This window comes from Martes martes, assembly GCF_963455335.1.
Source record: "Martes martes genome assembly, chromosome: 10".
Classification (NCBI taxonomy): Eukaryota; Metazoa; Chordata; class Mammalia; order Carnivora; family Mustelidae; genus Martes; species Martes martes.
In genome coordinates this window covers 12,174,428-12,198,428 of record NC_137898.1, presented here as the reverse complement: position 1 = coordinate 12,198,428, position 24,001 = coordinate 12,174,428, and the positions used below count along the sequence as shown (strand labels likewise).

Sequence of the window (24,001 nt, the reverse complement as noted above, 5' to 3'; positions counted from 1 at the left end):
TAATAAAAAAAATAATCAATTTGTTAATGAATAAGGCTTTCTCTTAAATACTTTAATACTGGATATTTTCACAGTTGGGCTCATGTTAGAAAACCCTTCCTTGAGTCTTATACATCCTATGCCCAGATAAAGAAGGATGAGAAATCCAAGGGATTACTTTTCTAAACCCTTTAAAATAAGTCGTCCTGGGGCCCCTGGGTGGCTCAGTTGGTTAAGCATCTGCCTTTGGATCGGGTCATGATTCCAGGGTCCTGGGATCAAGTCCCTACATTGGGCTCCCTGCTCAGCAGGGAGTTTGCTTCTCCCTCTGCCTCTTCCCCAGCTTGTGCTCTCTCTTGTTCAAATAAATAAATAAAATCTTTAAAAATAAACAAATAAAATAAGTTGTCCTCATAAAGAGACAAATAACACAAGACGAAATGCTTTTAGTTGTAATATGTTCAACATGAGTAAATCATGAAACTCAAAAGAAAAAAGTAAAGTTCTAATTTTTGCTAATTAGGAGGTTCAATTTCTAATTTTAGCTAAGTAGTAAAAATAGTGTTAAATAAGTCTACCTAATACCGGAAAATATATGGGAGTGATTCACGTATTTATATATTCCCAGTGACAAAGTTAAATGTTAGTATTCTTTTGGAAAATCATTTGGTAATGTTTATCAAGAATTTAAAAAAAAAAAGATATAAATATCTTTCTCCTGGGAATTAACCCATACAAATAATTGAAAGAAAATATTATGTTTAAAGATAATCACCGCAGTGCTACTAACACACAAGAAGTAATCTAAATATACTATTATGAACACAGTTGTTTTTAATATTTGGAACTATAAATAAAGCTTTTAAGCACATACTTTTTATAATTTGTTTACATAAAGCCCTAATGGAATAATTGATATTATTAAAATTATTATTATAAAATTATCAAGTCACATGAGGAAATTCTTAAGTGATGAAAAGGACTTTTAGGTACACCTAACTAAAGTATGCATAAATACTAAATGTAGAAAAATATTACTAGGGAAACTTTTTTTATGTTGTATTTGTTAACAAGGGTAATAGATTATAAGTGAAGATTTCTGCAAGGTTTTTTTAATCATCTTTACATTTAAAAAAGAAAAATATAATAAATCAGTTCATCTTCAAGCACCTATTTAAGTAATACGTGCCCTGTGCCTTGAAAAGTACTTCACTAAGATTCCCAGACAGTTTGGTCCTCCACCTCACTGAGGGGCCTGTTCAACAGAACAACAGACCCACCCACCCTGTCTCAAACAGCACCCTATCACTCCCTCTCCTAAAATGTTGGGTAAGTTCTAAGTGAATGATAAGCATAGAGTGAGTGAGTTAATTAGCTGGCTAGTTCTGATGATTATCTGTCTCTCTCAACTAGAATATATGCACCATGAGGGCAGAAACTCTGTCTTTTGTTGCCGTATCCCTAGACACACAATAGTAGTTGCTCAATAAATATTTACTGAATGAGCAGACATGTCAACAAAGTTACAACTGCACAACTGAGACCATCAGAGGCTCCAGAAGTATGCTGTGGTTTAGAGCCCCTCCAGGACTAACTATAATATGCGTAAACAGGTGCCCTCTTCTGTAAGGAACTCTCCTTAGCATCCGTCAGGAGAGTCTAACGCGAAGATGACCACCAGCAATCCCATTTACGTAGCACGTGTAGCGGTTCCAAATGAGGGCTCTACCTGCGGTACTAAATTGAAATTGAATTCTTCACAGCAATGCTCCCATCTCACAAAGGAGAAAAGGGAGGCTCAGAGAAACTACATATAACAACCTAGCCAGCAGGGGACCTGATGTTCAAGTCTAGGCCTAACTTCAAAGCCTAACTTCAAAGTCATACCCTTAATTTAAATATACCCTAGTGGTGACCTCTCTGTGAGGACTGATAGCATCAGCTGAGCCCAAAAGCTTTGTAAATATGAGAGTTCTACCCGTACTCCCACTGAAAGAGCATGTAAGCCAAGTGGACTGGAAAGCAGCCCACCGTGGAAGCACTACTTCCAGGAGCCCATTTTGATAGTAGCAGCCAGATCCAAAAAGGCAGTAAGAGCAGCCCGGGGTTTGGGACCCAAATCAAGCAACCACGCTTTTTCTGTTCTCTCTGGTCACTTTTGGATATCCCTTGCTCTGTTCACCTAGGCTGTCTTTGAAGAGCAGACAACTGAATAGACTTCTGAGCCTATACATCTAAGAAACTAATAATTTTATAAGCTGTCCTATGTTCTGCTAAAGCCCCTGGACACAGAAGAACTCACTTTACTTTTCCCACTTTATCAAAGAACATCTAGAGTCTGATCAAGGACAACAGAATGTAGGAAGGCCTACCACTTCAGAAGAACAAACCAGCACCCACAACCATCCTCCTTGTTTTTGTGTGGCCCCGTAGTTCTCAAATTCAGTGTGCATCCGGCACCTGGAGAGCTTGTCAATATGCAGATCGCTTGGGCCCCACCCCCAGAGTTTCTGATTCAGTAGATCGGGGGTGAGGCCCCCAAATTTGCATTATGCTCCATAAAGCAAGTGACATAAAACTGAACTTGCCTGTAAGTAGGTGTTACTTGAGAAAATTGTAAGACCTGCCAAATGACCTGGGAATGACCCTCATCTAGGCATTTGCAGGGTAGCTGGTCTCCAGAATAACACAGCAGGGAAGGAACAGCCTCTGTTTCAACTAGGGTGAGTCTCCGGAGAGGAATCAAAAGCAATCAGCCGAACTTGCTGTGATGCCCCTGCATTTAGTGATCCAATAAACTGAGAAAGTTTCAGCAATAACTTTCCTGGAGGCTTTCTCTGGGGCCAATTACCTCTGGAGAACAGATAAGAAACACTAACAATTAAAAGTGCCACAGAGAGAGAGAGAGGTGTTTACACTCTGGGGAGGCTCCCAGCCACAGGGGAAATTAGGGAGCACCTGCATGGCCTGGATAATGAACAATTTCAAAAGAAAGACACAGGCAGTGAAGACCTGGTCCCTAGGGGAGGATGCTAAGGCCTGAAATGCTTAGAAACTTGAGCCTTCAAGAGGAATTTTCTGAACTGAAACAAAAATGCAGATGAATTTAATTTCCCAGAAGGTTCAGTAGTTAAGCTCTCATTATAGAAACTCCATGTGTGATTATGTGACCTGGGGTGAGGCCGGATGCCACCCAATTAACAGGCCGGCCATACGGCAGGAGACCCACTTACAGAAAGCAAAGGACAAAAACAAAAATATAATGTAGGAGGAGCTTCTGATAAACAAACGGACTTCTTTTGTCACGTGTCTCAATAAATGCTTTAAGTGTGGCCTGATGAGGACGTAAAGTCATAAGACACTTGTGAGCATTAGCTCCCTTCATGGTGCTTTCTGGTCATCCTACGGATGGGATACTTTTCTTTTGTATCTAACTGACATCTCATCTTGAAACATGCCTGTTATTCTATGGCTCTGCTCACAGGAGACTTCCACAGCACACTCGTTTATTATTTCTAATAATAAACGTTTATTATTTCTACACTCGTAGATTATTTCTAAGAGATCACCAGGAGGGAACAATGAAAACCCTGCAAAACCGATCTGTGTGGCATGGGTCCTTCAATGTGCCAAGCAGAAAACAGCTGGCTAAGAGTCTGAAGTTGGACCTGTACTGAATTCACAAAAGCATCCAAGGGAAAAAAAAGTTAAACATCTGCCAGGTCCAGAGAGCATGAAGCAAATTTACATCAGCGCTGAGCAAGTTAGGTCTTTCCTGCCGTCCAGGCACAACTTCCTCCCTGCCAGTTTCAACCCTGAAGGGGTCAGACACCAAGATGAGCAACAGAGGAGAGTGTGGTGGATGCCAAAGGCAGGAAAGGACAGAGGAAGGGCCATAGCACCCTTTCCTGGTCTCCAGCAGTGTAAAGGCCCGACCAGGGGACAGCAGCAGTCACTTTAGTATGTATATACGTGTTGATTTATTTATTAAGTGGTGGTCACTTTAAGTAATTTGGATGCTTTAGCTATTACACAGATGGAATTACCCAAGGACTGAGTTTTGTGTTTTGTGTCTGAAACTGATTTTCTATTTAGAACTGTTTATTAAGAGTCATCAGAAAAGACATGGGACTGCCCAAGTTTTTATTTGGTTAAGAGGTGAATAGTTTCCCTGCTAAGTTAACTCAAAAAGGACAGGGAAAAAAAAAATAAAGAAAAATAAAGAAGCTTTCTGATTCCACGCATGAGTCATATTTGTTCCAAACAAACATAAAAAGAAGTAAAAAATGGGGCGCCTGGGTGGCTCAGTGGGTTAAAGCCTCTGCCTCCAGCTCAGGTCATGATCTCAGGGTCCTGGGATCGAGCCCCGCGTCGGGCTCTCTGCTTGGCGGGGAGCCTGCTTCCTCCTCTCTCTCTGCCTGCTTCTCTGCCTACTTGTGATCTCTGTCTGTCAAATGAACAAATAAAATCTTAAAAAAAAAAAAAAGTAAAAAAAAAAAAAGTAATGCAGAAGAAAGAAGGAAAAAAAAAACTTGCAAAGAGAGAAGGACCAATCACACAGAAAGGATCAGGAATGAGAACAAAATCTTCAAAACTTCTCAACCATAGAAGCTGGAAGACAGTGAAGCGATGTCTTCAGAATTATAGGGGAAAATAGTTTCGCCTAGAATTCTATGCCCAGGCAACTTAAGGTAGACAATAGAATTACAATATTTTCAGATATTTCAAGGTCTCAAAAGTTTTGCCTCCTCTTCATTCTTTCCTAGGAGCTGCTCCACTAAAATAAAGGTAGTAACATGTATTAAAAGACCAGGGATCCAGGAAACAGAGAACCCAAAGAAAAAAGCAGTCAAGCCGCAAAAGGAATTCCCAAGACAATGGCCAAGAGTAAATACTTCACAGCAGGCCTGAGGAGAAACCATTGCAGACTGCGGCAAGAGGATGGAAGTCTCCTGGAAGGATGTTTCCAAGACAAAACCAGTGGGACTGACCCACTACCAGATGCAGCGGACTATTTTGAGAATGATTTCCCAGTTCTATCACATCAATTACAGCTAGGTACAAAGAAAATTAAGCTAGTGAAAAAAGAAATCTAAATATTAACTTCAGGGAAAAAATTATATGAAAAGGATACCATGATAGTAAGACTAATTTTTACTGTGTTTCCATGTGCCAGACACTGTTCTAAACACTACACTGTCATTGTATCTTAAAATCCTCATAATTACTCTGTAAGGCAAGATTACAGAGTAGGAATTATTACCAGGCCCATTTCACCAATGAGGAAAGCAAGGTACGGAGGGGTTAAATGACTTGAATAAAATCCTATCGCTAATAAATACCACAGCCCAGATTTGAACCCTGTAGTCTAAACTCTTAAAATCTGTGCTCTGTTGTAACCATACTTTGCTATAGGGCTCAACAATGAACAATATTTTCATGGCTGTGAATATGTGCACATTGAATACTGGTCTGACCTATAATTATGACCTGATTCTATACTGAGAGAATGGGGGGAGAGGAAGAATGTTGGGGTAAAGTGGGGTAGTAAATCCTCTTTCCTGGTAGGAAGTTAATATATAATGGTTAAAATTAGAAGGAAAAAAAATCAACCTATAGTAACAGATATAAATATATTACAGAAGAAAAAGCTGAAAACATTTGGAGGGTAACTGGATTATAACTGGACTTGGGGGGTAGAGAAAGGAAAATCAAGGGACTGATGCTTTTCAATATAATATTTGAGCTTTTAAACTATGCATTTGCATTTCTTCAAGAAAGCAATTTAAATTATATTTGTAAATATTGGGGAAAGGTAAGGAGGGGTGGCATCTAGTACTAAAATGGGCGCATGGATGCTGGCGGCAGGAACCAGGACTAGGCAGCAAACCAAGGAAAAGCTCTGCTGGTCTTCTTGCAAACCCCCGGGACCTACCTTCCGCACCAAACACCTCTCCGCAGTGAAAGCAGAAGAAGTGCTCTGGGTGCCAGGTTTGGTTCATTGCTGTCAGCACTTTCTGGAAAAGGAACACACAGAGCCACATTAGAAAGCCACAGAGCTATAAACCAGGACTGTGGTGCAGGAGCAGGAAAAGGGGGACGACTTACATCCAGGATGGGAGCAGCACAGTAAGCACAGCGTGGGGAAAAGAGATCGTGGTAGTCCTTGGGGCAGTAGGCCAAGCCACTCCGTTCAAAGAAGGGCTTGGGGCCAATCTCCTCCTTGCAGTGAGTGCAGACAAAGTGCTCTGGATGCCACACTTGCCCTAGAGCATGGATCACCTGGGGACAAAATAAAGCATGGCAGGCCATGGCAGCTGGCGGCTGGAGGGCCTACCGGTCACACAATCTGGGACAGCACTTTTCCCACGGTATTCCACGAAAATGGCACCTCCTAGGGTGACCCAACACGGAGGCCTAGACCCAGGTCCCTTCTACGGGGTCTGTTGTCCATGCTTTATGGATAGTAAAAGGGTGCCCATGACTAATCATGCTGATAAAAGTCTGTAGGTGTTCGTTAGGTGCTCTGGAGGGTGGGGGAACCAAACCTGAGCATAGTAGTGACAGACAGGGAAGGGAAACTACATTCTAGCCTGGAAGGGATCCCTGGAAGAGGAAAAGGCCAAATGAGAGTTTTATTCCTCTGGTCTGAGCACCTCACTCCTGCCCCATGCTGAGTCAGGGCTCAGAGCCTTCTATTGTGGTTTTGGTGAAGGATGATGTAGAGCGGGAGTCTGTGGCCATGAGCTGGAGCTGAGTCTGCTGAAAGTTACCATCAATCAACTTGACTGCGAACGTTGAGACAGAGGGGCCCCAGGAAGTCCCTCCCAGGACCGGATATACAGAAAAGCAGTTAAGAATCACACTCAGGGGGCACCTGGGTGGCTCAGTGGGTTAAAGCCTCTGCCTTCGGCTCAGGTCATGATCCCGGGGTCCTGGGTCGAGCCTCGCATCGGGCTCTCTGCTCAGCAGGGAGCCTGCTTCCTCCTCTATTTCTCTGCCTGCGTTTCTGCCTACTTGTGATCTCTGTCTGTCAAATATAAATAAAATGTTAAAAAAAAAAAAGAATCACACTCAGGAGTCAGGCTCTCCTGGTTCAAATCTCCCCTCTACCTCTTTCTGGACTTGGACATGTCAGTTATCAACCCGGAGCCCTTGGTTCCCTCGTCTTTACAAAGGAACCATAATACAGGGTTGCAGGGTTGATGTGACCATTAAATGAATCTTTATACTCATTTAATAAAATGAGTCTTTTATTCATCTAATAATGAATTTAATAAAATTCATTTCATTTCATCCGTAAAACTTCATTTAATAAAATGGCTCATTTTAAAAAACATGTCTTCATACTCATACTTGCAAAGCGCTCAGCTCAGTGCCTGGAGCACTGTAAGGGATGAGTGATTACTAACTACCATGAAGACATCTTAGAAAGTGATAGAACAATCCTTGGTGGGACAGCAGACAGCTGGCTACAGGACCCACACCCTGGCCCATCACACCTTCCCAGCAATCGGTTTCCGACAGGAAGCACAGTGGCCCTTGGACACTGTGGCAACTCCAAGGTCCTGCAGATCCTGCTCCAAATCCCCCAGCATTGAGTCCAGGGAGGCCTTGGGATCCTGCTTATTCGCTGGGTGTTTCTTGCTGGCATCTGCTTTCACTGCAGCCTGGCACCAGGGAAAGAACCATGAAAAACAATCAGTCTCGTGAATATTTGCCCTCCTTGGCATCTTCTACATGACCCCTTAAGCTCACCTCTACAGACTAATGTTTTCTTCGGTACCCAATCTCCATCCAAGGCACCGGAAGAGTCCAACATTGTAACACCAATAAAAATGCTTCCATCTCCCTTTTATCCTGAATTCCTCAGGCCAGGTGAAACACCAGTAATCTTCCTCCATTTGTAAATCTTTTCTGACCATGGGAAATTGAGCGCACGAAGATGCTACCTTTCCTCACTCCTTCAATGACCACAGGTCAACAATTACTTGTATCTTCTTTTTACCCATTTATTCAACAGTGTTTATTGAGCACCTAGTTTGTGATGGTCACAGCTCCAGACTCTTGGTATAGAGCAATGCACATGGCAACCGAGAAAGTCTGCCGTCGTGGAGTTTGCTTTTCTGGGAGACAGACAATGCATGGATTAAATAAATGTATGATGTGACGTCAGGCAGACATGAGACATAAGTCATATATCAAGACAGAAGTGCCAGAGGGTGGGACAGTGAAAGAGAATTGATTTAGATGAGAAGGCCCTCTAAGGAGGTGGCATTTGCACAGATGTACTGAGGGGCCCAGAAATATTGCATTGATGGGAAAAGCACTCCAGAGGGAAGGAAGGCCCAGAGGAAGGGAACAGTTTGGTATGTCAGGAGAAAAGTCAGAAAGGATGGGGTGGGGGGGGGCTGGAACAGAGGGAGAGGGGGTAGGCATGGCAGGAGAAGATGATGGAGAGAGAGGCAAAGATCATGTGGGGCCCTCATGGTAAACTCAGGTTTTATTCCAAGGGCGATGGAGCCTCTGGAGGGGTTCAGGCACGAGAGGGAAAGAATCTGACCCACAGATTCCTGTGGTAGCTGAGGGAGGAGTTAAGTGTGGGCAAGCAAGAGTGGAATCAGAGACCCTCACTTGGAAGGAGATTATTGTTAACAGTTCAAACCAGAAATAGTGACTTGGTCCAGTGTTAGGAGAGAAGGTGATGAGAAGCTGGTAAGACCAACTGATGGATTGGATTGATTTAAGCAAACCCCCCAAAATAGTTATTATAACCCACTCAAAAGAAAAGCCTCAAATTACAAAAAAGATGCGATGCCCAGCTTGTCCTTCATCAGTTCACGTCCCCATTTTCTCTCTCAACTCCCTTCCGACAGGGCTACTACTCCCATCGACTTAATACTTCCTGATCAGGAAACAGGCGCTCTCTACGGCCTCCACCACATCAGATTTGCACGCCCTAGACAGACATTCGAAATCTCCCATCGCTGCCCTCGCTTTACCTTTCCAATCTCCTCTTTCATTACTCACTAAAAGCCTCCATTGTTTGAGGCCAGCCAGGCTCCCTGCAGTCTCCTGAATGTGATTTGTTACTGTCTGCCCTCAGGCCTCTATGTATCCTATTTTTACTGCCAGGAATAACCTCACATTATCTCACTAATCCAAAATGCTCATTTCCCTTCAAGAAACTTATCAACTGACAGATTTCCTTCCTCCTCTATTATATAATGTTACTTAATGTTGAAGAGATTAGTGTTCCAAAGGTTACCGTCTAAAAAGTCCAAAAGGGTCATCAACATGAAGTAGGTAAAAACAGAATTTTATATGTATATACACATATACAAACACGCACACATATATCTATCCATATCTCCATCTGTTTGCTTACATATTCCAGAATACTTCCAAATGAATATATAAGAAACAGGGTTCAGAACTGGATGAGTGGGGACAGGGCTGATAGAGAAATAGTTCACTGCAAACTTTTGTACTTTCGATTTTTGTGCAACGTGAATGTAGGGCTCATTCAAAAAATAAACAGATATTTTAAAAATGTAAATAAACCGTGACACATGCTAAGTTAATTAGGAAACACAATTAAAACTCCTAATGCAGATTTTTTTTTCCCCAGTATGGTCAGATATATGATACAATGAGGAATGTACCCAGCTTTATTATAGGCACTAAAGAAAAATTATTTCTGATGTTCACTCACTTGTTCCTTTAACTTTGCAGGCACTGGGAGTCCACAGGTGAGTCACAAAGATCAGGCTCCTGACCTCTCCAGTCACACACTTTTTTATATACCGCCTTGCAATTATTTCATAGCCACTCGTGTGCATACCAAATCCTCCAATCAACTCAGAGTGGCTGAATTCTCCACCTTAAGAATTCTAGATGACTTCCCTTAACAAATTATTAAGCCCAGTTCTCTGATTTCCATCCCCCTGCCAGGGCACGTGAGCTCACCACTCAAGCTCCAGACGCTAGAATGAGGAGGCGGATTTTATCTCTGTATGGGGCTCAGGACTCCTCATCCTCCCTGCTTTCAAAGCCACACTCTGATCTTCCTGCCTCGGCCTCCGTTTGGCCTCCTCTGCCCCACACAGTCACGTCTCCCTGGGTCCTGCGCACTGCACCCAGCCTTAGGATGCCTCTGCCCTCAGGGCTCATGCCAACTGGAAGAGCCTCTTCTCTCATCTCTTTGTGTCTCTACCCTTTCCATTCTTCAGAATCCATCCCACATCCCATCCCCAGCTCTGATAAAGTCTCCACATTCCTAATAGTGGCTGCACATAGTTTGATACACCATCTGTGTTTTAGTCTACAAATGTTACATGGGTTTCTGCTTCATTTTACCGAGCACATTCCGCACTCCTTGAGATCAGAGCCCGCATTGCATTATTTTTTGTGTCCAGATAATACACAACACAAAGTTGAGTTCATCCCTGAATTAAACTTAGGCTGGGAGAACTAATGACAACCAAAACTTCCAAAAGGGGACAGCAGAGCTGAGCTCTGCGGAGGCATACTCAGGAACTGTGCTCACCTGGGTCTGCATCTCACACAGGTGGGCCATGAGCTCATCCAGCTGAGCAGCTGCTGAGGTTTTAGGGGGATGTGAGGCCTCCTCTGGCTCTTGGACCTTACTACAGAGAGAGAAAAAAAAAATCCTAACACATTGAAACTCAGATAAATGTTAAGCCACACATAAAATACCAGAAAATGCAGTTTTAACTATTAACCGCTTAGATGTGAATAAAACTAGAGAAAGAAAGTATTTAAAAATAGGTAGTGGAGGGGCGCCTGGGTGGCTCAGTGGGTTAAGCCTCCGCCTTCGGCTCAGGTCATGATCTCAGGGTCCTGGGATTGAGCCCCACATTGGGCTCTCTGCCCAGCAGGGAGCCTGCTTCCTCCTCTCTCTCTGCCTGCCTCCCTGCCTACTTGTGATCTCTCTCTCTCTGTGTTGAATAAATAAATAAAATCTTTAAAAAAAAAATAAGTAGTGGACTAAAAATCTGAATAAGGTCTCCCTGCCGTTTGTCTCTATATCTCTTTTCTGGTCATCTCAAAAGCTGACCATTGTTCTCAAGTGCATGAAGAAAAGTGCTGGACGGGTGGCTGGCAGGCCATTCTCCCCCAAGAGTCAGGTTCAAAGTAGCTTCTGAAAAGACCTTTACGAAGACAATGGCCTGATATACATTTTTTATTTTCAAAGCATTCTTTTTGAAATTACAAAGTATTACACTTTCTCTCACTGTCCGGCAAAAGATAAAAACTAAGTAAGAATAAAGAGCAAGCACCAGCAAACTAAGGTCTATGGGCCAAATTTGGCCATGCCCATTCCTTTACATAGTGCTGCTTTCTTACAGAGTTGGATGGTTCCAACAGAAACCTCGTGGTCCAAGTTCTAAATATTTACTGTCTGCCCTTTACTGAAAAAGACCACTGATAAGAGTTTAGACAACGTACATGATGTTGGTTTCACCTCCATATAATTGTGAATAAACTGATGATTCAAATTTGGACCCAAAAAACAGAATATAGGGTCTATTCAAATACTTGCCCAATTGCTAGAAAAATTTTTTAAAGATTTTATTTGTCAGAGAGAGAAAGCACATAAGCAGGGGGTGGTGTGACAGGCAGAGGGAGCAGACTCCCCACTGAGCAGGTAGCCCAACTCGAGGCTCGATTCCAGGAGCCCGGTATCACGACCTGAGCCAAAGGCAAATGCTTAACAAACTTGAGACACCCAGGCATCCCAGGTGTTAATTTGTTAGCTAATTAATTGTGTACGAGAGCACAGAATAAAAGCTCAATAAATTCTAAGAGGTAAATCATACACACCGTATTCTTCTATTGCTTTAATACAAATTAATCATAAGAAATCTACCTGCTTAATAAGTACAAATTAATCCTAAGTACAAATTACAGTACAAATTAATCATAAGAAATCTACCCAGTTAAGAAAAAATAAAGCAATTCCACATAATTCTTGAGACGAAGAAAAAAAATTAATTGAACTTTCAACCTATTTAGAAATAGCAATGAAAGCACATAGACATACACACACACACCCTTCAGAGGCAAAGCAATACATTTTTTAAGATCGTATTCATTTATTTGTCAGAGAGAGTGCGTGTGCATGGTTATGCAAGGAGAGGGAGAAGCAGACTTCCCGCTGAGCAAGGAGCCCAATATGACACTTGATCCCAGGGTCCTTTGGCAGACACTTAACCAACTGAGCCACCCAGATGGCCCACCAATATGTTATTAACAGGAAAAAGTACAAACGGACTCAAGCGCGATACTGAAAAATAAGACACTAGAAGCAAATAAACAAAACATCCAACTCAAGAATCTAAAAACAAAACAAAACCAAAATAATTAAACAGAAGAACTAAAAGCATAAATTATTGAAACAGAAAACAAACAGAAAGTGAGGTTTGGGGGAGCATTATGTAAATTTCAAGTACATAGAAAAATACGGAAAATCACCAAATAAGTTCCGTAAATATCACAGAGACTCAATACTAAAACCAGAGAAAAAGCGCATAGTGTATGTGTGTACGAGCCTGTGTGTCGGGGAGGCTGGGGAAGGGAGGGTAAAAACAGCAGAAATGAGTTTTTAAAACGCCCTGGCTATATAGTGTTATGCCAGTGTTTCATGCGTGGTTCAACGTTAGAAAAAGGATTACTATAAATCATTATACTCAAGAACAGGAAAAAGCTTTATAAACATACTAATAGATGCTGAAAAGCAATAGAAAACAAATTCTACCACAATTCCTATTGCTGAAGCCCACGGAAAAGAAGTTTCATAACCTGATAAAATATAAAATCTATAATGAACCTCATATTTATGGTCACATACTAAACACATTTCTAATTAAGAGCTCCCTGCTTGGGGCGCCTGGGTGGCTCAGTCCTTAAGCGTCTGCCTTTGGCTCAGGTCATGATCCCAGGGTCCTGGGATAGAGGCCCACATGAGCCCCGCATCAGGTTCCCTGCTCCGCAGGAAGCCTGCTTCACCCTCCTCCACTCCCCCTTCTTGTGTTCCTTCTCTTGCTGTGTCTCTCTCTGTCAAATGAATAAATAAAATCTTAAAAAAAAAAAAAAAAAAAGAGCTCCGAGCTCAGCAGAGAGTCTGCTTAAGAGTCTCTCCCTGTCTCCCTCCTCCACCTCTCTAAAATAAAATAAATAAATAAAATCTTTAAAAAAGAGAGAGAGAGAAGAGAAGGACAAGGATCCTACTATCATTGATGGTCTATAATTTTATTGCAGACTGAATTACTGGATGCATTTGAGAATACAAATAAGAGATTTATATACTGAAAAGAAAAAAAGCAAAGCAATTCTCATTTCTATTTTCTCTTTTAAATAGATGGTATGATCACTTACCTGGAAAATATAAGGTAAATGACTGGATATTTATTAGAATGCATAGAAAATATCAGGATGGTTACTAGGTACAAGGATAAAATGAGGGGGTGCCTGGCTGGCTCAGTGGGTAGTGTGTGACTTTTTTTTTTTTTTTTAAAGATAGAGCACGTATGTGGGAACATGAGCTAGGGTGTGGGGAGAGTGGGGAGCACCGAGGGGTAGAGGGAGATAGAGAATCTTAAGCAGACTCCAGGCTTAGCCTGGAGCCCAGCGATCATTACCCTGAGGTCACGACCTGAGCAGAAATCAAGAGCCAGACACTTAACTGACAGAGCCGCCCAGAGGCCCCAGGGCATGTGACTCTTGATCTTGGGGTTGTGAGTTCAAACCCCATACTGGGGATGGAGCCTACTTAAAAATAAATTAAAAATAAAAGAAGAATAAAATGAAATAATTAGTATCTTTCCTATAGACCAGTAGTAGCCAATTTGAAAATCCACTGGGAAAAAAGAACATGTTCACAATACCAACAAAAAAATTATAAAATATTAAAGAATCACTCTAACAAGAAATGTGTAAGACGGGGCACCTGGGCTCAGTTGGTTAAGCCCTTGTCTTCAGCTCAATTCACGATCCTGGAGTCCCAGGATGGAGTCCCGCATCGGGCTCCCAGCTCCGCGGAGAGTCTGCTTCTCCCTCTGACCTTCTTCCCTCTCATGCTCTCTCTCTCTCTCTCTCTCTCTCAAATAAATTAATAAAATCTTTTTAAAAAAAGAAATATGTAACACTTCTATGAAGAAAAACCCATTGGTAAACATACAAGATGCATATAAATGATGATGCATAATATGATGTTAGTTTCTCCCGTTAAACTATAAATTCAATGTAATTCATACAGAAGTCCTAATAGAATTATTCAAGTTCATTAACAAGGTGATGCTAAAATTCATGGGCTAGAATGCTTGAGATAATTTGGGGGGGGGGAGAGAGATCACGAGGGAAGACCTGTCCAATAGATATGCTTTCCTATAAAGTGACAATAAAATTTGTGTCATGTTGGTAAAGAAACAGATAGAGAAACAGATCAAAGGAATGGAAGAGAGAGAGCCCAGAAACAAATTCCTGAACCATGAGAATTTTGCATATGCTAAATACAGCATTTCAAATAATCAGAAACAGACTATTAGACACAAAATGCATGACAACCTATTTGAAACACAATAAATTTAGATCTTTAACAAACGCTACACATGAATAAGTTTTAAATGAATTAGAGACATAACTATGTTTAAACATTAAAGTACTAAAAGAAAATGGGGGACATTTTTTATTATTTGGGGTGATGAAGACTTTCCTAAGAAAGGCATAAAACTCTGAAATGAAGCCAAAAAAGAAAAATATCAGTATGGCTAATCTCAAAAAAATTTAAACATATATAAATATTTAAAACATAAACAATATCCAAATAATAAAAAGTCTACAAATCAATAAGGCAAGCTAATAGAAACATGGGCTAAGAATTAAGAGAAAAAAATATAAGTTTCAGAAAAAGAAATTTGAATGTTTATTACTATATGAAAATATGCTCAATCCCAATCTTTAATATGCAAATTAAATATTGAGACACCAATTTTCACTCATTAGTCAAAATGTGAAAGATTGTTAACATGCAGTGTTGGCAAAAGTCAGGATTATTTACACATATGCATTTACATACATCGTAGATAGCAATGCAAATTTTAATAAATGTTTTTTGAGGCAGTATCTACCAAAATTTCATATACATATATCCTCGGATTCAGCAATTTCACTTCCAAGATTCTATCCTACAAAAAAATGGAGATATACATACAAAGGTGTATGTATAAGTATGCTCCTTAAGACATAAAAAAGTACAGTCTTTATGAACAAATTAAAAATAAAATAAATGGCCATATAGTTAAATAAATTATAGATACATGCTAAAGCATACTATGCAGCTGCTAAAAAGAATGCAGGCATAGATTTATATCAACTAAGAAAGATGTCTTTTTTTTTTTTAAGATTTTATGTATTTGACAGAGAGAAACAGAGAGAGAGAGAGCATAAACAGGGGGAGCAGCAGGCAGAGGGAGAAGCAGGCTCCCTGCTGAGCAAGGAGCCCAATGTGGGACTTGATCCCAGGACCCTGGGATCATGACCTGAGCAGAGGGCAGGCACTTAACCAACTGAGCCATCGAGGCGCCACAAACTAAGGAAGATTTCTCAGATACATTGTTAACTTAAAAAAGCAAAGCTCACAACAGTATGAAATTTATCCTTCCATTCATGTAAATTTATAAGCACATATACATAAGTGTCATTTTACATACACAAAGGTGTGTAAGGAGACATATCTGACAGCAGTTACCTATGGGGATAGCAATTAGGTGGTAGGAGGATACATTCGAAGGGAGGTGGTCTAACTTTTTACTCTGTATATTTCTGAATTATTAAAGTTATTTTTACTATTAAAAGGCTAAATATAAAGTTCATGTAAGTATAGAAAATTTTAAAACTGCAGAGAAATATAAAGAAAAAATTAAAATCACATATAATCCTTCTTTTGAGAGGCAATTAATTACTCTGGACATGTTGGCTTACACCAACTACGCCCTTCTATGACTGTGCCTAATTTTGGAAAATTAGAATGACCTTTTTTCATATCTTAAAGTGAACATTTTCCAAATCTTTATTTTCTTATCCAACTTTGCATCCATGGCTAGTGCTTACTGTCCACCCTATACCAGGCCCTCCATAAAGGGTTTTACACATGTTATCCCTAAATACTAATAACAACCTTAAGAGTTAGGTATTCTCACCCCCAGAAGAAAAAACTGAGGCTTAGAGAAGTAAAAAACTTTGCTCCATATAATACAGCTGGTAAATAACAGAGTTTGGGCCTACAGTCTGCAAAGCTTATGATCTCTAACACCATGCTCAACTATCCTCCAAAACGATGCTTAAAAGTTATCCAGCTTTCAAATGCAGAATGTACCAGAATTTATTAAACTACTTATCATTAGACACCTAGACTGTTTCTGATTTTCACTGTTATAATACAGTATATAAATATTTGCATCCATATCTGATTTTCATAGAGTAAATTTTGAGAAGTGGAAACACTGAATCATATAGGTAACAGACTCTGGAGTAATGCTGTAATCAGCATTAACTAAGCTTAGCTAACAACCCACCAAACTGACTCTGACCCTCCCTCCCTCTCTCTCTCTCTCTCTCTTTCCCTCTCTCACAAACACATATACACAAGCACACACGCACACAAAGCCATAAGTAAAACCAAATATTGTAAGTCTTCCACTAAATATTTTCAAAAAATGAAAACACAGATGTACTAGTTTACTTATTTTTGTGTGTTTACCAACCAGCAAAAAGGCAGAAGGAAAACATCTTCTTCTCTTAAAGAAAAAAGACTATCTTTTGGGTACCACATGTCCCCTACTGATTTACTTATGTTTGAGTATTTAGCTATAAGAAAAAAGTAGGAGGAAGTGGGTACCTTCCCCTTTGAAGATAAAAGATTTTGTCTTTTAGGTATAACATAGCCTCCTGCCAGGCACAATTTTGTTTGTTTGTTTCTTTAATCCAGGAACAAAAATGGTCAGGTATGCACCTGCCTGATTTGGTCCTTGAAGGAGTCCAAGAAAGTGCAGGGAGCTCCTTACAACACTTTGGGATCATAATCCCTTCGTCCTTGCTGCCATAGGCATGTGTCTTGAAAGTACAAAAGCAGCAGGACTGTCAGCACACTCTCTGCTCCGTTTCCCCGTGTAGAATAAAGGTGGCTTTTTTTTTTTTTTAAGATTTTATTTATTCATTTGGCAGAGAGAGACACAGTAAGAGAGGGAACACAAGCAGGGGGAATAGGAGAGGGAGAAGCAGGCTTCCCACCAAGCCAGGACCCTGGGATCATGACCTGAGCCGAAGGCATATGCTTAACCGACTGAGCCATCCAGGCGCCCCTAAATGTAGCTTCTTGTATGGGTCTGTATGATCCTAAAAACCTGTCCATCTCACAGTTGGGGCATCCTTGTGCTTACTAAAAAAAAAATACTTACCGATTTTTAGCAAGAGTCCTAGAGCAGTAAGGAAAGAGAAGTAGACCATTTTTGTGATAACCTAATAGTAACTGAGTCAACAATATAATATTCTAAATAAGAATGGAGAGGCCTTAAAGAGTTGGTGATTACATCACTACAGGAAGTGTTCCAAAAAAGAGAGGAACCTCGAAATCAAAGCTCCTTTGAGGTGTCCCCTCATATCTTGAAGATGGTAAAAGTGCTTTGCAACGTCACGAACAACAGTCTAATTCATGAGTCAGCGATTTTAATAAGATCCAAATACAAGAGATGTGTTTAAAAGAATACAGACTCCTCATGTGAGGGGCTTCTGTGTGCTGGAGTTTTCCCGTTCACTCCTCCATAATTTTTTTTATCAATTTTTTTTTCTTTATTCTTACCAAAATTATTTTTGTTCATGTGCACATTTCTAAATTATTGCTCATATTGCTCTTGATATATAACTTCATATTGCTCTTGATATATAACTACACTAGAAATACGATCGCATCACTTAGTATCGAATACAGTTTCAAGGTTGGGAGTAACATTCAGTTCATTTAAGCAAGCTGGAGGAAATCGTGGACGTGGAGTCTAGTTTCTGAGTCTCAAGCGCTATCTGTACCTGGGAGCCTTATCGGCTCTGAGTTACGCCAGTCATAGGGATTTGCATCAGTTTATTACACATTGATGAGGCCACCTGGATTTCCTATCAGTCTCCCACACAGATAGACAGGGCAAGTATCACTCTGTACTGGGGGAGGTAAATCAGTCACTGCCCACTCAGGAAAATGCAAACACACTGGGAGTAAGCAGAAGGAATTCAATCCAGAAGTTTGATTACACAGGTGATGGCAGAACTAAAGAAGCAAACAAAAGATATTAAAGTAACTCAGAGATTAGCCACAGCAGGTAGCCATTAGGCCAAAGGGACCACCACCACCACCAACAACAAAAGGCAAAGTTACTAAAAGCCAGGGGCCAAGGCAGAGAGGCACATGCTGGAACTGCAGCAGATGGTCTTGCTCTAGCCAAAGCCATAAATGAGGTGTAGCTGCTGACCGGGATGGAGAGACTAGGGGAGGACCCGTCCTGACTTGCCCTGCCTTCCGCCCTCCAGCTCTCTGCACAGTGCCTCCCACTGGTCGAAGCCCGAGAAAGCCAACAGGCATCAGCTCCCCTGGAATACAGAGCAGACCAAGAAAAGAGAAAGAAATGGGTCCGGTGGGAAAAAGATCAAAGACTTAGACACTGGCATGCCATCAATTGATCACAATGCCAGATACACAGGAAAATCGCTGTTGGTCATGCTGGTTTTTACGTTCTGGGGGCCTGTGGTCACTAATATTTCTATTGAAGTCCTGGTATCCTAGTTTTTAAAAGTCAGTATTTAGTGAAAGCCTATGCATGCCAGGCACTATTTTGTCGTTGTTTTGCTTATTTTGATTTTCTTTTTTTTACAAAAAGGATGGACAGGGTTGTCTAGGGGACATCCCACTAGGCAGTCTCCTGGAACTGGCATAAACTGGAAATTATATTAATAAACTGGCCTTACTCCCATCGAAGTAGAAAGTGTCCTCAGGTGGGAAGTTATAAAAAGACTTCATGATAACACAGGTCCTTCCCTTATTTGGCGTCCTATGGGTGCACTACTGGTGGCAATTCTAGAACCAAATAAGGTGTGGTGTGATACTCTTTACGAGCATAAGCCTTTGCTATCTTGTTTCCCTTTTAATTAGTTAAGCCCTTCAATTTGTTTCCCAGAAAGCTGTCTGATTTTCTTTGTCTTTTTTTTTTTTTTAAGTTACAACCACTACCTGAAGAGAGAACAAGAAAAGCAGCCTTGGCCAGCAGAAACGATTTAGTAAGTGGATCTGCTTCAGTACGTAACGTTTTTAAAAGGAAACCCCCTTACCCGGCTAAATACATCTTGAGCAAATATAGAAAGAAGAAGTACTGATTCATTAGAAGTATATTTTCGGTAGTCTGCTGCAGAGACCCTCTTGTCTCAGTCTGACCCTGATCCTAGATCTGGTTTTGGCATTTTGCTGAAGTTTCGTTAGGTGTTTCCTCTTCCACGAACTGGAGCATGCTATTTAGTGTGGCCCGGCCAAAACATATGTGGTGACTCCAACTATGTACACTTTTTTCAGGTGGTGAAGGAAACAGCAGAGCCCACCAGCCTGGACAGCCCATCTAGAAGTCACATACCCTGAGTAACTGCCAAGTGAGCTTGTGAGCTTGGCAGAATTCAACCTCTGCTCAAACACTGTGGAAGAGGAGGAGGGACTTAGCAGGAGTCTAATAATGAACACACGCTAAAGCAAACTGTTGTCCAAACATGGATGGATGGTAACAATTATCTCATAACTTTAACTTTTTTAAAAAATATTTAATAAAAAACATACCTGTAGATATTGGGCTCCTGGATATGGGTCGTATACACGAGCTGTACCTAAGACATATAAGTGACAGAGAAAGCAGAGAATAAGTGTCTTTAGAAGAATGTTGGCACTCATCTACACCCTGAATTAGAGGATGTTTTTAGCTTCTAAATGGGACTGATAACTAGCATATCTCTGAGATCATTCACAAGACGAGAAATACCAGCCATCCTACAGCAAAAGGCCACATTCTAAGCAGAGCAGTTGGCAATGGGAACAAATAATAGCGTCCCTCTCCCTGCCCCCAGAGCAAGAAATCGGGAAGTGGATTGTACTCACATAGGAACCACAAAACAAACAAAATGAATCAGAACAGGGTTCCTGGTGGATCAGTGGGTTAAGGCTCTGCCTTCCGCTCAGGTCATGATCTCAGGGTCCTGGGATCAAGTCCCGCATCGGGCTCTCTGCTCAGCAGGGAGCCTGTTTCCCTCTCTCTCTGCCTGCCTCTCTGCCTACTTGTGATCTCTCTCTGTCAAATATACAATTTTTTTTTAAATCTTTAAAAACAAACAAATAAATAAATAAACAAAATGAATCAGAACAAAGCCCCTTAACTAGATAGGATAGTGTCTAGGGGAAAACTATAACACGACTAAATTTAACATATTAAAAAAAATAATAATGTGTGTCCTTAAAGGGTAGTTGACCAGCAGCTCATTTATTTATTGAACAAATATTGATTGAGTGCCTGTCATGTGCCAGGGCCAGGGATGCAGCAGTTGAAAAACAAACGAACAAACAAAACTTGTCTGTCCTAACCTTACACTATGGTGGTGAGAAACAGGTAATTAAAAAAAAAAAAATTAGTAAGAAAAAGAATAAATCTATTAGTACGTAAAACTCATCAGAAGGCGGGAGATGAGAAATGGGGGAGAGATGGCAATTAAAAATATATTGATCAGGGAAGGACTCACAGAGAATGCGACACTTGAGTGAGGACTCATAGAAGGTGAGAAAGGTAAGCAGATTTCAGAGGGAACACGGTCCAGGGGGCCCTCTGTGGAACAGAAAGGAGGCCGGGGGAGCCTGCACAGTGAACTGGTGAGATGGGGATGGGGGTAAAAGGGGCCAGATCAAGCAGGTGGGGTGACCATATAATTTATTGTTCAGACTGGGATGTTCTTGAAAGTGAATGAGGGGAAGGTACCAAAAATAATACCACATAATTTTTAAATATATATTTATTGACTAAAAATTTGGTTTTATTGTATTGATGGACCTACAAAATACTTCTGTTGAAAACTTTTTTTTTCTTTTTAAAGATTTACTTATTTGACAGACAGAGATCACAAGTAGGCAGAGAGGCAGGCAGAGAAAGATTGGGGGAAGCAGGCTCCCCACCGAGCAGAGAGCCTAATGCAGGGCTCGATCCCAGACCCTGAGATCATGACCCGAGCTGAAGGCAGAGGCTTAACCCACTGAGCCACCCAGATGCCCTGAAAACTTATTTTCAAAATAAAATTTTCTAGAATACTTTTAAATGACATGTAGCTGTAAACATCAATTTCTTCTAAGATTTATTTATTTTAGAGAGAGAGAGTGAGCACATGCAGGGGAGGGGCAGAGGGAGAAGGAGAGAGAATCTCAGGCAGACTCCCCGGTTGAGGAGGAGTCTGATGTGAGGCTCCATCTCACGACCCTGAGATCATGACCTGAGCCAAAATGAGGAGTCGGATGGTTAACCAAATGAGCCACACAGTTGTCCCTAAACAATAATTAAACAAAACAAAACTTTTATATTAATTATCTGAATATTTTTAAACAGCACAGTAGATAATTATTCTTGATATAGACTCACATACCTTAATTGGTTACCTAGCCATTGTTGTCTCTAACGTTGTGATGCGGAAATTTTTCTGAAAGATATCTTTTTTTTCCCCTTGGTTTCATTCTTGAAAGATAACTTTTTAAAAATATGATCTTGTTATTTTCATAGTTTTTAATAAAACTGCAAACTTCTCCAGAGCTGCATTTTATGGTTAATATATTTTGAAGTTGCTGACACTTTTAATTGATGTTTCTCTGTAAACCATTATTTTTTAAATTGAGAAAATACTCCTGCTGACTGCTGCTAATTCTCTAAGTTCAGGACATATTCTGCTAAATGGAGGATATCCTCAATTGTTTCTCATATTAAAATGTATAAATATTTCTACCCCAATATTTTCACAGGTGCTATATTTCTGCCTCCACTCAGAGCACCTTTCTTCAGTAATGTTTTTACAAGATGAGCTCTTAAGTTGTCTCTATTCATAATTCTTTTTAACATTTTGCCAAATGTAGATACTGCAAAATCATAGGCCTTCACAATTCTATCCCATTCTGGTGGAGAATATAAATTTATCCAATTAAAATTAGAAACTCCATCAAAGGCAAGATTTTTCCAAAGCACAATTTTCAAATTAGGTAATTAAGACATTTGAGCTCTCATCTTTTAACTTGTTCAATTCCTCCCTAGCTTTTGTCAAGAGACATTTGAGCTCCTTCCTTTTTGCAAGCTTTGTTTTACATAATTGCAACTTGCTAAAAGCTTCAAAAGCTGAATTTTCATGCTACCTTCACTGAATAATCTGATTAAATATTTCTGACTGATTTTGCACATAATGCAACCTATATTTAAGTTGCTTTACAAAGCATTTTTTCAAAGGCTCAGGCATTTCTAAAATCTGATGGATGACAGGCAACACAGAAAAAGCCTATGCAGCCATGCTGAAATGTCTCCGTATTCAACATCAGCTTCTGTCACGAGAGCTTTGTAGACGAGTTATATATATGCACTGCAATTGTGTAAGTACATATTTGTAAATTTTGACATTTGCAGTTTCTATTTTGATTGGTGGAATCCTGCACCTTCTTTGGAGGCAGTCGTGAATTTTGTGTACATCACAACCAATTCCAAGCACGTTTCTGCTTTATAGGTTTTTACATCTGTAAAGAACATTTTTTTTACTATAAATCTGTGCTCCACCAAAACCTGTATTCATATTACCACCAAAAAACCCCCCCACCCACTTTGTCTTCAGTGTTGAACTTTCAACTTAATCTACCACGGCATGAACAATATCAGATGTTTCGATTCTTTTTGACAGAAGAATGAATGTCCAAGTATTTTTATTTAGATCCTTTGGATTGGATGAAAAAAAAACAAAAGTTTTTGGAATTAACAAATCTTCTGACTGAGGTGGCACTGATATAAAGCTGACATTATTTGGTGGCTTACAAAAGGAGCCAATTCAATCACCACGTTTACTTTAGTTACAAGCACAAGATACCTTGAAACTGAAAATGAGCAAAACCAATTTAGAGGCATCACTTGATCCAAACAGGAAGGCGTGCTTCCCTCTGACAGGCAGACACAACTCCTGCAACTGTACACAAAGCATCGGGCACACTCTTCTTAAACTATTAACTTCTGAAGGAGAGGCTGATGCTTCTTCCCCATAGCTGTGTCTTCCTGTCTTCCAAGGGGGCAGTAACCTCTCCACTTGCCTCCAGTGCGGCCAGGAAATGTTGGCAAATATTTTGTGCAAATTACACATCCGTCATCAATTTCTTGAGAAGACTAAACATGTAATTTTGGATTTGGTTTTGGTTTCAGCCAAATGCTGCTAAAAGCATCTACTGCAAAAATAAAAGCATTGCCAAATAATAAAATAAATAGCTACAGCTTTACGTATACAATTAAGACCAAAACTGCTTTACCAGGAACGTTTAGGTTATGCTACACTCAATGGCAATGCTTAGCCTCTATTTCCTAAACACAATTTGTATGACATTAAGCCACAGGTTCCCATATTTTTCTCTGACCCTGAGGAGGCTCCATGCACCTCATGAACATAAGCGGTGGTATACCAAATGGCCAGCTGGAGGAAAAGCCTCAAAAGTTTTCCTGCCACCACCTAAGACCAGAGGAGTTGGCCGTTCCTGACTGTGCTTAAGCTCTTAGCTTTAACAAACAGCACCCTGCATATTATCCCTGAAAGGGTGCTTACCAGTTAGGATTTGTCTGAACAGGATCAGGAAAAGAAGAGATGAGTTATCATTAGCCATCTTTTGGATTGAGCCATAATAAAGTTAGAACTCTGTTCACTGAATATA

At 40.5% G+C, this 24,001-nt stretch overlaps 1 protein-coding gene across 3 annotated transcripts in view; it reads right to left on the bottom strand.

Moving 5' to 3' along the window:
• The window catches only part of LPXN (leupaxin), a 35,130-nt gene that overhangs the window by 3,196 nt on the left and 7,933 nt on the right, over positions 1 to 24,001 (bottom strand). For all 3 annotated transcript variants that reach the window (XM_080816519.1, XM_080816520.1, XM_080816518.1), the window contains 5 exons: positions 19,868 to 19,914; positions 10,529 to 10,628; positions 7,482 to 7,649; positions 6,088 to 6,261; positions 5,915 to 5,996 (listed from right to left, as the gene is read on the bottom strand). In XM_080816519.1, the coding sequence (XP_080672645.1) occupies positions 5,915 to 5,996; positions 6,088 to 6,261; positions 7,482 to 7,649; positions 10,529 to 10,558 (454 nt within the window). In that variant the 5' untranslated portion in view covers positions 10,559 to 10,628; positions 19,868 to 19,914. The remainder of the gene's footprint in view (positions 1 to 5,914; positions 5,997 to 6,087; positions 6,262 to 7,481; positions 7,650 to 10,528; positions 10,629 to 19,867; positions 19,915 to 24,001) is intronic.